The sequence below is a fragment of the Puccinia triticina genome, chromosome 7A (assembly GCF_026914185.1).
Source record: "Puccinia triticina chromosome 7A, complete sequence".
Taxonomy (NCBI): Eukaryota; Fungi; Basidiomycota; class Pucciniomycetes; order Pucciniales; family Pucciniaceae; genus Puccinia; species Puccinia triticina.
Window position 1 is genome coordinate 1,099,909 of NC_070564.1, and position 13,109 is coordinate 1,113,017.

Sequence of the window (13,109 nt, forward strand, 5' to 3'; positions counted from 1 at the left end):
CTTGTCATTGCAATTTTTGCATCTGGTCAGGTTCTTCTGGAACCAAATATTTATATGAAGTTTTGTAAATTTCATGAAATTCTACTGATAAAATCTGATAAAAATATGTAGCTTTGAAGCAACACTGAAACCAATACTGCACATAGATTGTATCATGGGAGATTGTATCATGGGGTTGTCTGCGAAGGTACATGGTTAAAATTTAAAAACCAGTTTTGTTGGATTGCATGACCAATTCACATAGGGCAGAAAGGAATTTTATACACGCCTATAAATTGCAGATATGGTATCTGTAGTTGTCCAACTTGTCCAAGGGAACTGTCCTACTTCAACCCATCTGATTTCCTGCCTCCCTGGGCAGAGTGGTCAACACTTGGTACATTGCACCAACTGGAGGGTGGGACTTGCCCGAATTAACTGAGTCCCTCTATTAAGGGAGGATACCGTGCTGCAGGAACCCTCTCTCTGATCAGGGAATTAGTTATAGGGACGCTTTTAGTAATTTACCATCACTCTCACACATTCATTCTTGACCATTTTTCCTGTTGTTTTTATTTCCATGACAGCCCAACCCAGTCCTATCTCTGTACCATTTTCCCTTTTCCTCAACTCATTTCTTTGATCTACAATCACCTTTTTAACATTGAGAGTTTTGGCTTCTGCAAAGTGCACACTGCACACTGCAAGCTGTGTGATATAGAAGGAAGCAGACCCAATGAAAGTCACCGAAAAGGATGATAAATGTCACTTAAGGCCCCAAGAAAATTGTAGGAAGGTTCTCCAACATTTTGTGCAATTTTTCCCCCCAAAGCATAGCCTCTCAAGGAGAAATGGGGCCGTGAAAAGGATTGCAAAAGAGCATTTTCCTGTTTTTAATTGATCTCAGGTCGCAGGGCTGACATAACACGTCAGTCTCTCCTTCAGAAAGTCTCGGCAGGATGGCGCCCTCCAGTAACAGAGGGACTTGGCTAAGTTTGTGTTCTACTGGGATGGCCATGATCCGATAGACGGTCCGACATGAATACATCCGCAGTGATCGGTCCTCTGAAAGCAAAGCCTTTCAGGGCCCAAAACCCAAACGTGTGACGAAAGGCCGTTGAATCAGCCTCAGGGACGGAGGCAGTGCTCACATACGGGGCAAGCTAGTTCCAAGTCGTGTATGATTATCTGGAGCTGTAATCTATACAACAGGTAGAAACCATTAATAATCCTCCAGAAATTGACGTCACGAGACGTCGCCATGAGTTTCTAACAGGTTTGAAGTAAAAAATACCCAGACATTCTGCGCGGTCAATGAGGGGGATCCCGCATGATATGGACAAAAGAATTCTGCCAATTTTCTCAAGTACGACAACCAAACAAGAAAGCGAAAGTGCTGGATCATAAATCGTTTAAGCAGCACAAGCCTCATGGGGCATTTGATGGATCATGGGTGGATGGCTACCTATTTATACAAGAAGTGAAGGCCGTGCCTCCAGTGAAAATGGGTTTGGCCTGGCCAAAGGCCCGCCAGGATTCACACCAGAAATTGAATTCACCGCTTGTGGGCAAACCTCCCTGTGAGATGGAGAACCTGCGTGGCCTTCAGAAAGGCTTTTAAGCTCGGGGAGGCTGACCGTCCAGGAGGGGCAATCACACCGCCCACTGGCTACTTGGCCAATGCCCGCCCCTCAGAAGAGGTACTGACTAAGTTCGTGAGTAACTGCCCTCAGAGGCACCCCGCCAGCCAACCAACCGTGGGATGACTGGCAGAAGTACCGCAAGCCGCAACCCGACAACGGTTGACCTTTTACGTCAGGTTGTCAGCCCGAAGGAGCCGGAAGTGCTCTGGGATGTTATTTACTCCCATGGTACGCAGTCCCGTCTTTCCCCGCGCCACCAAATTTGCTCCCTAATATATATTCACCCCTATAAGCCTACATCAATACGATTCCCATCCACAGCCAGCTCATTCAGCAAAACAAACCGAATTATCCACCTCGCAGGACTCGGAGTACTCGCTACGATGCTTCCCAATACGCTGCGATTCACCACTCTACTCGGCTACAGCTTGTTGGTTTCCACCCTTGCGACTATCGAGCAAGACTTCAGTAGCCTACCGCAATGCTCTGTCCAGTGCCTGACAACATCTCTTGGGTCGAGCGGCTCCCCGTGTGCCCCGGTTCGTGATTATGGGCACTTTATTCATTTATGGAATCAATAGACCTAACTGACCTGTACTTTGTTCTTCAGACCGACTTTGCCTGTCTTTGCAAGAACAAAAAATTTCTCGCCGCTAGTGATTCCTGCAATAAATCCTCGTGCTCGGGTAAAGATGCAAAGGCTGCCAAAACCTGGGGAGAAAAGGTAAGTTCAAGGAGTTCCTCAACCACCTCTGTGTTGGTTTGACAATTGTTATCAAAGTGTTTCCCTTGGCTCATGCCTATCTTCTCTCCTCGCTCAAGGCTTGTCAAGGAGTAGGTGTCAAGATTGCCGCATGAGCAAACACTGCTGTGAAGAGTGTTGGCAATGATACAAATAGATTAGTGCCAGTAAGCCCACAAAGGCCTGCAAGTTGACTGAAAGTGCCTCAAGATTTCACTTGCTGCATGTACAGACTACTGTAGATTCCAAGCTTTAATATCACTTTCTTGGAAAAAATACACTGTTGTAGGCCTCAGAGCAGGGTAAATAAAGTAAAGCACGTAAGATAGTAAAGCTCTACAAAATTCAAACGTAAAATAAAGCTCTGCCGCATAAAAGAAGATAACCCCACCACAAAAATACATGAAAACGTAAGAAAAACAACTGTAAAGCAAACACAAGACTTCTGCAAATCTCAACCGTAACACTGGTAAAGCCAGTCTGCAAAGTAGTCTCTGCTCCGTAATGTACAAAGTAAGATAAGCACAAAATTCAGCAAAGTAAAGTAAAGTTGTAAAGAAGATTCGGTGGGGAGTATGAGGCAGAATCCTCCCTCCCCCACCATATTTTTATAGAGAAAAGAAAGAGACTAAAAGATATCCTCCACCTGCCTCCCACGCACACCATCCGCCAACTCTGTTCAAAAGTGCACACTTGTCATCTGCCAAGCGCTATACACATGCACACCCATCATCCACCAAGCTCTGCTCTCATGCTAACTACTGCTGCTTGCCTTCACTTGCTTTTGAACTCCTCTCTCCCTAGCTTCCACACCCCTGTCTAGCCTATCATTTCTGGATCCCACTTGCCACCTCTGCCCCAGCTACGCCCACTGATGTGGCCTGCTTTGGCTGCCACGGCTTACCCAAATCACCGCCTCCGCTAGACAGCCCGCGCTGGCCTGCTTAGTTTGAGTCCAGCTCCGCATGCTACCGCCTCACTGCCCTCGGTTGTGTGCTGCGCTTTGCTCCATTCCACACCGTCATTGATCTGTGTTTTACGCACTCCACACTGATTGCTCCATGGAAACGTTTGACACGTGTGCCAGATTATATCACCACAACATAACTACCCATTGTTGGTAGTAGTAGATATGAGCAAAAGCCCCACCACCTCAAAACCATGTTCTGTTTGTGGGTTACTGCCTTAGAGAAATAGTGATTTACTCAATTCTGTGAATTTTTGGTGCATCTTGGGGCTCCTGCACCAAGGTTTTGGTAGTTTTCCTTGGTAGGAAATCTACTAAATTGTACCCAAAGTAGCATACCCCTTTCTTGGGGTGTGCTAATGCCATGCAGCTCACCATGTGCTTTCCAGAGGGTTTTCTGCCTGCTGTAGAATTTGGTGGGCTTTGTGCATCCAGCAAGAAGCTATAAGTTTTTCTTTTTTTTGTCATTTTTTGTAAAATTAAAATCCCAACTCCCAAACAGATGTGTCAGAATTTGTTTTCCAACTCCCAAAAATTCAAGGACCAATTTTGGTTGGGCTGGACATTAAAATCCAGTCTCTTCAACGTCTGCAACTTTTGGGAGTCAAAAATTTAATTTTTGGGAGTCAACTTTTCAAGACCCTAAAATTAATTGAAATATATAGATCTAGCTTTTTGGGCTCTAGATGACTTCTGGGAGTCTCCCAGACCACAACAGAAAGTCATTCAATGGAGCACTTCCCGTCAATTTTGAATAGATCTGGAATTTCAGATTTCACAGGGAAATCTGGAATTTGGAACTGTGGATCACTTTGGGGATCTACGGGGGTCTAGCTTTCCCTGTGAAATCTGAAATCTGGCAGCTCCAGATCACTTCTGGCAGACCCTCAGATCTTGACACGAAGTTGATGACTCCTCTTTGAGTCTGGGAGCCTCGCAGGTCTCAATTTATTCCTGGAATGATAGACTTTTTGTAGATTCCTCCCACCTAAAATTTCAATATGGGCACTCAAGAAGTGAAAAAATGTGTTGGGCTAGGAAGGGGACTTGTGAGACAGCAGGTGGGAGTTTGACGGGAGAACTCCGGTAGGGGGGGGGGAGAGGCTTAAGCTGAGTTCTGAGGAGCAGTGCGCGTGAGTAGCCCACGGACCTCCCTCTGTCTCACTCTTGTGAACCCCCCAGTCTGGCCCGTATCACGAGCTTGCGTGCTTGGACCTGGGTGACCTCCCCTAGCCTAGCTTAACTAAGCCTCTTGAACGGAGGGTCCGGGGGACCCCGCCCGGAGGGCTCTCCGCATGAGAGGCTCACACCTAATGTCTGAAGTCTGGCAGGGAAAGGAAGGATATTCAACCCCAAAACCACTAAATAATTATTTAAAAATCAGCAAAATATGTACAAAAAAACCAAATGGACAGTTTCATTGGCAATGCTGATGCGCACCCTCACCCAAAAGTTTGAGCAAAAAGCTCCAAAACTGATTGAAGGAATCCGTTTTGAAGGTCAAAGGAATCCTGAAGGATTATACATTGCTCTGAAGATCCATTTTTGGATTTTCTGATAATATGCACAATTGAGTTTCCTATCTGCAACACTTATGGTGTTCAAAGTTGGTTTGCATATTTTTATGCATGCATAAATCATAAAATCATAAAAATATTTTGGTGAGGAAATTTTGTATTACATAATCAGACAGTCATGTCCCCTGCAAAAAAGATTTTATGATTTTATGATTTATGCATGCATAAAATTATGCAAACCAACTTTGAACACCATAACTACATGTGTAGGATCTGCGGGTTTGCGGATCCAGGATCCACCAGGCATGATGGTTGCGCATCCTTAGTTTACATTTCTTCATGTTTTTATTTCATTTTTAAAACATTAGTACGTGCAAATGGTTTGGATTGAGGAGATGAGACTGGTGCCAAATGAAAGCTGAGGTCCAGAAGTGTCTTTTGGCTCTGGGGCAGGTCCACAGGACCTGAGGGGGAGGCTGGCTGAGGCTTAATATTTTTCCTCCAGCCATTTGTGATTTCTTTCCCAGCCAAAATTTTGACATTGGAGGACTTCCGGTCGATCTGGAAAGTCAGATCTGAGCCGCCAGATTTCAGATTTCGCAGGGAAATCTAGGTCCCCGAAGATCCCCGAAGCAATCCAGAGTCCCAAATTCCAGATTTCCCTGCGAAATCTGAAATTCCAGATTTATTCAAAAATGACGGGAAGTCCTCCATTACGCGCAAGTCCCTCCCTGCGGGAGGGGCCGCTTCGCGGCCAGCCACAGCGAGCCTCCCACCAGGGGGGACTTGTGTTAAGTTAGTCCCCTAGCGGTCCGGTCACCGTCTAGGCAATTAGCAAAGTCCTACCGGAGCCTTGCTTGGTAAGTTCACACTTCTGTACTTCGCAGCAGCGAGGGACTTGAATGTTCAAAGTGCCTGGGGGATCCCTGGGCACCACTAGTACAATTGGGATGGCCCACGGTACATATTTTGTAAAACGTGACCAAGATTGTCTTGTTCCTAGCTTGATCAATTGTCGTTTGTCGTTTTCTCTCTCGTCCTGACATGGCCATGCCAGCCGGCCCAGCGCAACCGGACCCGTTGAAACTGTGGGACCCGCTCAGACGGTTGTGTCCTCGAGAGGCCGATGGCCCATCGGTTCATCCGCGCCGGCGCGCATGCATGCTAGTGACATGAGGTTGACAACCTGGCGCAAGTGGCCGTGGAGGTGGCTTGAGTACATGAGAGTACATGGATGATGGGATGCACTATGGGCCAGTGGGCGTGGGTAGATACGCATTTGGCGGGGACGACGATGAGTACATAATACATAATACCAGCAGTTGCAGTTGCACAGGAAGAACGGGTTGTCCAAGCCGAGCCTAACGATCCGTAGTAATCATCCTTGTCCCTTCTGCTCTCTCTCGTCCAGACCCTTGATTCGGCACTCGTCGATCCTGAGCTTATAGCGATAACCGCACCCCCTCATTCCCGCTGCCCCTCCTTTGACTCCACTCATTCACCCATCCTGCACTTTCTTCGCAATCCAAATGTTTTCTCTTCTCATGAACCCTCGTTCCAGGGCTTTGGCATCGACAGCAGTCTGGCTTCAATCATTCACTGCTCTCCTCGGCTTCCTCGCACCAGTCCTCGCAACAGGCCACGATAATGGATTCACGCGACTTCACCGCCGGACCAGTGCGCCTCAAACCAGTATTTGGAGCCACTCCCAGACAATTTCTGGGTTCAATTTCTTTGACTCATGGGTCTTCATCAATCGCTGGGACGTGAGTTGTTTCTTTTGTCTTCTTGTTTTCCTCCAATATGCACTGACACTGGGAAATTATTTTTATCTCAACTTTTGCAGAATACCACTCACTCTGCCGCATAGTAATTTACATTCTGAATTCCCAAAATTGCATTTCTCACCGCTTCAACAAAATCTGACACAATTTTGTTATTTTCCAAAAACCCCAGTTATGTCAACAAAGAAGAGGCGCAAAAGCTATCCCTGGCCTACGTAGACGAAAACGCACGGGCCATTATTGCTGTCGATACCAAGAAAGACATTTCAAATGATACCATGCCTGCTGTTCTTCTTAATACGGCTACTGGGACTTACAAGTTCAATCGAACAGCGCTCAGGAGCAGTGTTCGATTGGAATCCCTTGAGCGGTATGATCCAGGGACTTTGGTGATTGCTGATTTCCATCACACACCTTTTAGCGTTAGTTTTTCCTCGCAATTATCTTCCAAAAGCCCCCGCGATTTTTTTGCGCACAAGATGTACTGAACATTACATTGAATGTTGAGTTTCTTAGTGCGCCAGCTGGCCTGCTTGTAAGTGGCTGTAATTTTTTCATTTATATATCGTGCTCAGCTCAGCTGAGTCAATTGGTTTGCATAATTACACAACAGTCTGGATGTATGGGGAAGACTGGCCTCGCAATGGAGAAGTTGATGTAGGTAACCACCCCACGACGAGTTTTGCCATTTCAATCGCTGATCTGTTATCCCTACCCGACTAGATCTTCGAAGGCTGGAATGACAACACCCGCGGAAGAGCAACACTGCACACATCGCCTGGGTAAGCATTACTCAAGCCTGTCAGTATGAATACTGTATTTATTTCCCCCACTTTTCAGTTGCTCGCATGACCCCACTGGTATTCAAACGGGCAAGGTACTTCAGGAGACGTGTGACTCGAGCGTCAACTACAACGTGAGCGCCGAACGAGAACGTCACAAGGCTTGACGGATAAACTAAAAAAAAATCATATTTGGCTTGGCCCAATCAACAGGCAGGATGCTCAGTTGAGGATCCCACCACCGATTTCTATGGCCCCAGTCTCAACAATAACGGCGGTGCGGTAAGCCATGATATTTTTCTTGACGAAATTAAAATAAGCATTCTTACTCATCATATCTCAATCCAGGTATTTGTCGTGATGTATACCATTTCAGAAATTTCGGTGTGGAGATTGTCAGTGACACTTTTCATGTATGGCATCTCCGCTTACACTTTCTAATCTGTGATACATACATTTGATAGCCGGCGCCAAGACGTGCCTCAAGATATCATGAACAGCAAACCTACGCCCGAATCATGGCCTACTCCTACAGCCACTTGGAGAAGCGGGGCAAGTTGTGACATTGCCAAAAAATTCGGCCCTCAAAACCTCGTCATTAACATTGCACTGTGTACGTCAGACCCAACTCTGTTTTATGAATTGGTCAACCTTGTCTTTATACTTCCCCAACAGAATACCTAACCTCTCAACTTTTTGTTTATTTGGGTCGCTTTCGATGAAAAGGTGGAGACTCGGATTTGAATACTTACGCACAAGGGAAATGTCCCGGCAAATGTTATGATCATCTCTTGAAAGGGTCTAATTATAAAGACGTCTACTTTGCCATCAACTCGATCAAGATTTTTAAAGGTATGCCAAACGCCGTTTCAAAGGTGGCTCCCTCACCCGCCCCAGGCTCCAAGCCTGCTGCCGTGCTACCCCCCACAATCAAGCCAGTCGTGCCACCCCCCACAATCAAGCCAGTCGTGCCACCCCCCGTTGACAAGCCAGTCGTGCCAGTCGTGCCACCACCTGTACGCAACTAGTCGAGTAAAGCCAGTCGTTTCACCCCGGCCTCAGGCCATCTATTCTACCCTACGATTTGAAGTGAATCACCCCGGCTCCTGGCGAACCTCTCCCTAGCACTGGGTTAATCGGCTGTCAGGAAACTCAGGCAGCTCACGTCTCAAGGGCTCTCTTTTTAGTTTTTCTCAAGAACATTGATATTTGTGTAAATTTGAACATAATAGCGTAGTAGGAAGATGTTTCTCGTATCCAGACAGACTGATCCACAGAGAAGCAGCTACAGTATGGACGGAATGTAGTTAGATATGTCCCATTAGCAATCTCATGCTACTATTTTTTCATCTCTATCTGTTTACGTCTCGGATGAATGAAAACTGTACATAAATTATAACTCGAACAAGATTGGACGGAATAGATGATAGAATAGCCTCACACGCTCACGTGAATTGCATCCATGTACTTGGAATGTGTCCGGAGTTATCATTGAAATGCGAAAACGCACGTTTGGAATATACTTGAGCTGGACGCAATGGGGACCATTTGTATAGGGGCAATTCCTAATGATCACTTTGTGTTTAGATGCTGCATTTTGATTTCTGTGTCGATGTTGTTCCTTTTCCTGGCTTATACATAACTTAAGCTCAATCGGATCGATTGGGACGAGTAGGGCCGACGTGGCGCGGAGTCACGGCGCATTGATGGCAAAATTGACGGTGCAACAGCTCAGCCTGTAGATGGTGTCAGGGTGTCGGATCGCGCATTATTTGCTTCTGGAGCTTACAAGCAACATGTGATATGCAATGAGGTACCAGGTCCTCATACTATTACTAATTTGGAATCCACACACTTCCTTGCTCATTATGGTTTGACTCTAAACAGCTTTCTCTGGACCAGCTATCCCAAATCCGTTTAAGACGAAGGGTTTTGGTGCCTGGCGTAAGACCACCGCTCGGAGTACAAAACATATCCATCTGTCCCGCTTTTTGTCAGCCATCCAAAGCCCGCAATCCTCACGCTCAATTACCATCGTTCGTTGTCCATCCAATCAGTCGAGCGTAGCTATCATGATGACCATCGCCAGCCTCTTCAAAGCCTCCTTCTTACTTGGCATCACTCTTTTAGCCACCGGTCCTGTTGCTAATGCACAGAGTGCCGCTCAAGTTTTCGAGAAGTTACCCGCTTGTGCTAAGCTTTGCATCGTCACGGCGTACTCCGCCATGAACAACGCATGTGCCCAGGTATGTCCAGTTGATCGTAATCTGCCAGTCACTCCCGGTGTCTGACTCACATCTTACCTGCATCGGAATCAAAGACCGACGCGGCTTGCTTCTGCAAAAATACCGCGTTCGTAACTACCAGTGGTACATGCTACGCCAACTCGTGCACAGGCGATGATCTAGCCACCGCGCGCGCCTGGGGACTCAACGTAAGTAGAGAAACATTGCTCAAAAATTCGGATCGTCCAGGACAAACAACCTGACGTTTCGGCTCCGATTTGCACAGAGTTGCGCCCAAGCAGGTGTTACCTTGCATCCGGCCAATTCTACTGCTCCGGCTTCTACCGGCGCTAGCGCTACCCCTTCGACCTCCTCTAGCTCCTCTACGAGCTCCACTGTGAGCTACCACCCCTCCTCTCTACTTTATCTCGTATCACTGATCTTAACTGCTTTTACCTTTCGTGCATTGAATAGCCCGCCGAAGGCGCGAAATCTTCCGCCAGCTCAGTTGCCTCTTCGTCCGGCTTGATTGCTTGCTCTCTATTGGCAATTGTCTCAACCCTGTAAATTCTTGTTCCGTTCACGCGTGCCTCCTGTTGTCACACACCCACAGTCATTACTTGGAATATCATATCATCATTATCACCATGCAAACTCACACTTTTGTGTCGAGTCTAATCACTTTTCCTCCCAGCTTCATAACCCCCCCAATCAAATGGATAAAGCACCCCACGCGCAGCACTTGGGAAAAAAAGCTCATCATAAATGAGCTCAGCCCCTTTGAAGCAGCGTCAGAAGTCTTGTCCAGGGTAAATAATAGCGACTATGTATATGAGGCATTCATTGCTTGCTATCGTAAAAGAAAAGATAAATTGTAGCGCCTGAGCTATACTGCAACGGAAGCAGCACGGTGGTTGCCTCCTTGAAGGGTCTCGGAATTGAAGGAGTAGAGTAAATGTTTCATGATCAGTGCCTGGGCCCCGTAACCCCGGGAGGAACTGATGTCAAGTTCCCTTTTCCCTGCATAGTGCTATTTCTAAACCACATCAACTAAGGCCCTGCTTGCGGGTCACAAGACCAAAGAAGATTTATAAATCTCAATGGGATTGCTACCATGCTTTGGTCATCTCAAGGACCATTCAAAACGGCCACTGTCATCTTGTGTGCACAGTGCTGTCTGTTTGCTCTGGCCACTCAAAATCAACCCCACCCCATCCCTTGAAAGGCCACACAGCCATGGCCTCACCCAGCTCAAAGCTAATTGATTTGTTGGGGTTGGCTAGTGGAGGCTGAGTAATGTCAACTCAATTTGGTTACTAGGTAAGAAAGGTCCAAGTGATGGGGACAAGATCCAGACTGGTCCAGGCAATCACACCACCCCCAAAGATTCACAAGACCCCATTTCCTGAGAAAACAGTTCTGCAGCCCTCAACAACAGCCCAGGAAATTTCTCCAAAATTGCACACACATACAGCTACAACTCGGCTAATGATGACAGAGGAGAGGGAAAAGACAAGGGTAAATTTATGACCAACAACAGGATGCTTTCTAGCGGCTTGGTTGCCTCACAGACGGGCAAGTACTCATCTTTTGTATTTGTCCTGGGCTTTATCAGCTGAACTGACTCTTTTGTTTGGGACTTCCAGCCTCCATTGGCTCCAACAAGCTCATCATGGAATTAGATTGTTACATGTGTGTTTTTGACAAAGTCAATAGTGCAAAACTGTAAGCTATACTTGGCATGGTTATTTCATGCTGATCTCTATAAACTAAAACTTCCCTTGGCTTCTGATCCAGAGTGATCATAATCAATCTCTCTGATGCCAACAAAATCATGTGAAGACCAATCAGCACCAAAAGTGCACAGTCCTGCATCCAGTCCAAAACGTTATTGCCCTACAAGGTCAGTCATGGTTGAATGGCTAGCAGGCAACCACTGATCATTCATCCTGATTTGCATCTGTTCTATATCTAAACCCTCTTCAATCACAGCTCAGAAGAAACTCCAAGTCTTCAATATCAAGCTCAAACAGAAAGTCAAGTCACATGCAAACCATGAGAATGTCTTGTTTTGGAAGTGGATCAATGACTCCACTCTGGAAAAGGTCACCAAAACCACAGTCTACCCTTGGGCCACCCTCAATCCAACAAGTACTCCTGTCAAAGTCTTTGACCAAAACAAAAATCTGGCTGGCCAGCAAATCATCACCTACCTTGCCTCCCCCAACAAAAAATGGATGGTCCTTGTTGGGATTACCATCAACCCCAGTGTGTTAAAGGTAAAAATCAGCATGCAGCTCCATAACAAGGATTGTGCCATCAGCCAATCAATCAAAGGTCATGCTGCTAGCTTTGCCAACTATTGCTAAAGGGCGCTACCTGTAAGGGTTCTGTGAACCCTCACTGGAAGGAACGGAGGGACGGAGGGCCAAAGGCCAGAAGTCTATAAAAAGAATGTGAATTCCTAAGATCGGCCGATAAGAGGAAGGAAAGGATGAAGACCAGCTTGAGGGAGAAGGCGAGAGATGGGATGAAAACTATATAAAGCGGGAATACTATGTATAAGCATGGATAAAAATGCTTCTATTACAACACAGCTTATGTAAGGGTGGAGCCTTGGTGAAACCCTTACACTACCACCAGCAGCAAACTTTTTGCCTTTGCTGTTTGAACCACAGTGGGTGCCAAAGTAAGATTTCCCTTCTCTTATCTTGCTTTGAATCACTCTTGGTTACAATCTTTCCTATCTCTGCATTGTAGCAATCAACCATCAAGCTGAAGAGCTGGTCTTTGCCAAGATATCTTTGGCCCAATTCTTTTCTTTGTTTTCTGGTCTTCTTGATGCCACTGCTTGAATACCAGAGATCAATCTGATTGTATTTTTCCCTCAGAAAAAAAAGGTTGTTGTTTTGATATTTTTTCTTTTATCTGACATTTTGATTCATCACTTATCCCACCAGTCTTAATTCATGTGTACCACCAGTCTTAAATCACATGCACTGGTTCTGGGATTCCCATACAACCTCAACACCAAATTCAACTCTTAGTTCCAGACAGCACGGCTGCCTTACTAAAACCAGGCCATGCCCAGTCAAAGTAAGATGAAAAAATCCATGAGTGCTGGGATAGGATGAGTAAATTTAATGAGATGCTCACAGTCTCAAGGGTTTATTCATGTATCTATCCCTTTACACATTCCAGAATTTACAGATGCATTTCATATTTAAAATTTACTTTTAAGAGTTTATTTACTTGCCTGTGGAGAAGAATGGGAGAAGTTGCTGATGCGAAATTGTCCCTGAACTCATGAATTTACAGCAGCAAAGCCATTGCAATAGGGGGTTTCCTGTGCATGGAATATTCTATATTCCATGTTCTGTTCCAATCACATTAAATGTTGAATTGCTAATTTCTAAGCTCCAAAGGAAACAAAAAAAGATTATACTGTCTCAGCTGGCCCAAAAGTACTT

At 46.0% G+C, this 13,109-nt stretch overlaps 4 protein-coding genes across 4 annotated transcripts; all 4 read left to right on the plus strand.

The window, feature by feature from the left end:
* Positions 1-2,005: 2,005 nt before the first annotated feature.
* On the plus strand, positions 2,006-2,480 carry PtA15_7A138 (uncharacterized protein; the record flags this gene model as incomplete). The annotated part of the gene is made up of 3 exons (XM_053170713.1): positions 2,006-2,161; positions 2,233-2,346; positions 2,445-2,480. The coding sequence occupies 3 exons, from the start codon at positions 2,006-2,008 to the stop codon at positions 2,478-2,480; spliced, it is 306 nt and encodes a 101-aa protein (XP_053021967.1).
* A 3,897-nt stretch (positions 2,481-6,377) lies between these two features.
* PtA15_7A139 (uncharacterized protein) lies at positions 6,378-8,442 on the plus strand (the record flags this gene model as incomplete). The annotated part of the gene is made up of 11 exons (XM_053170714.1): positions 6,378-6,614; positions 6,695-6,717; positions 6,805-7,054; positions 7,149-7,167; positions 7,246-7,289; positions 7,356-7,414; positions 7,473-7,548; positions 7,628-7,696; positions 7,763-7,809; positions 7,879-8,027; positions 8,141-8,442. 11 exons carry the CDS (start codon positions 6,378-6,380, stop codon positions 8,440-8,442), a joined length of 1,275 nt encoding a protein of 424 aa, XP_053021968.1.
* A 1,047-nt stretch (positions 8,443-9,489) lies between these two features.
* On the plus strand, positions 9,490-10,206 carry PtA15_7A140 (uncharacterized protein; the record flags this gene model as incomplete). The annotated part of the gene is made up of 4 exons (XM_053170716.1): positions 9,490-9,660; positions 9,735-9,848; positions 9,926-10,036; positions 10,114-10,206. The coding sequence occupies 4 exons, from the start codon at positions 9,490-9,492 to the stop codon at positions 10,204-10,206; spliced, it is 489 nt and encodes a 162-aa protein (XP_053021969.1).
* A 974-nt stretch (positions 10,207-11,180) lies between these two features.
* Positions 11,181-12,008, plus strand: PtA15_7A141 (uncharacterized protein; the record flags this gene model as incomplete). The annotated part of the gene is made up of 4 exons (XM_053170717.1): positions 11,181-11,218; positions 11,286-11,331; positions 11,482-11,542; positions 11,632-12,008. 4 exons carry the CDS (start codon positions 11,181-11,183, stop codon positions 12,006-12,008), a joined length of 522 nt encoding a protein of 173 aa, XP_053021970.1.
* Positions 12,009-13,109: the final 1,101 nt, after the last annotated feature.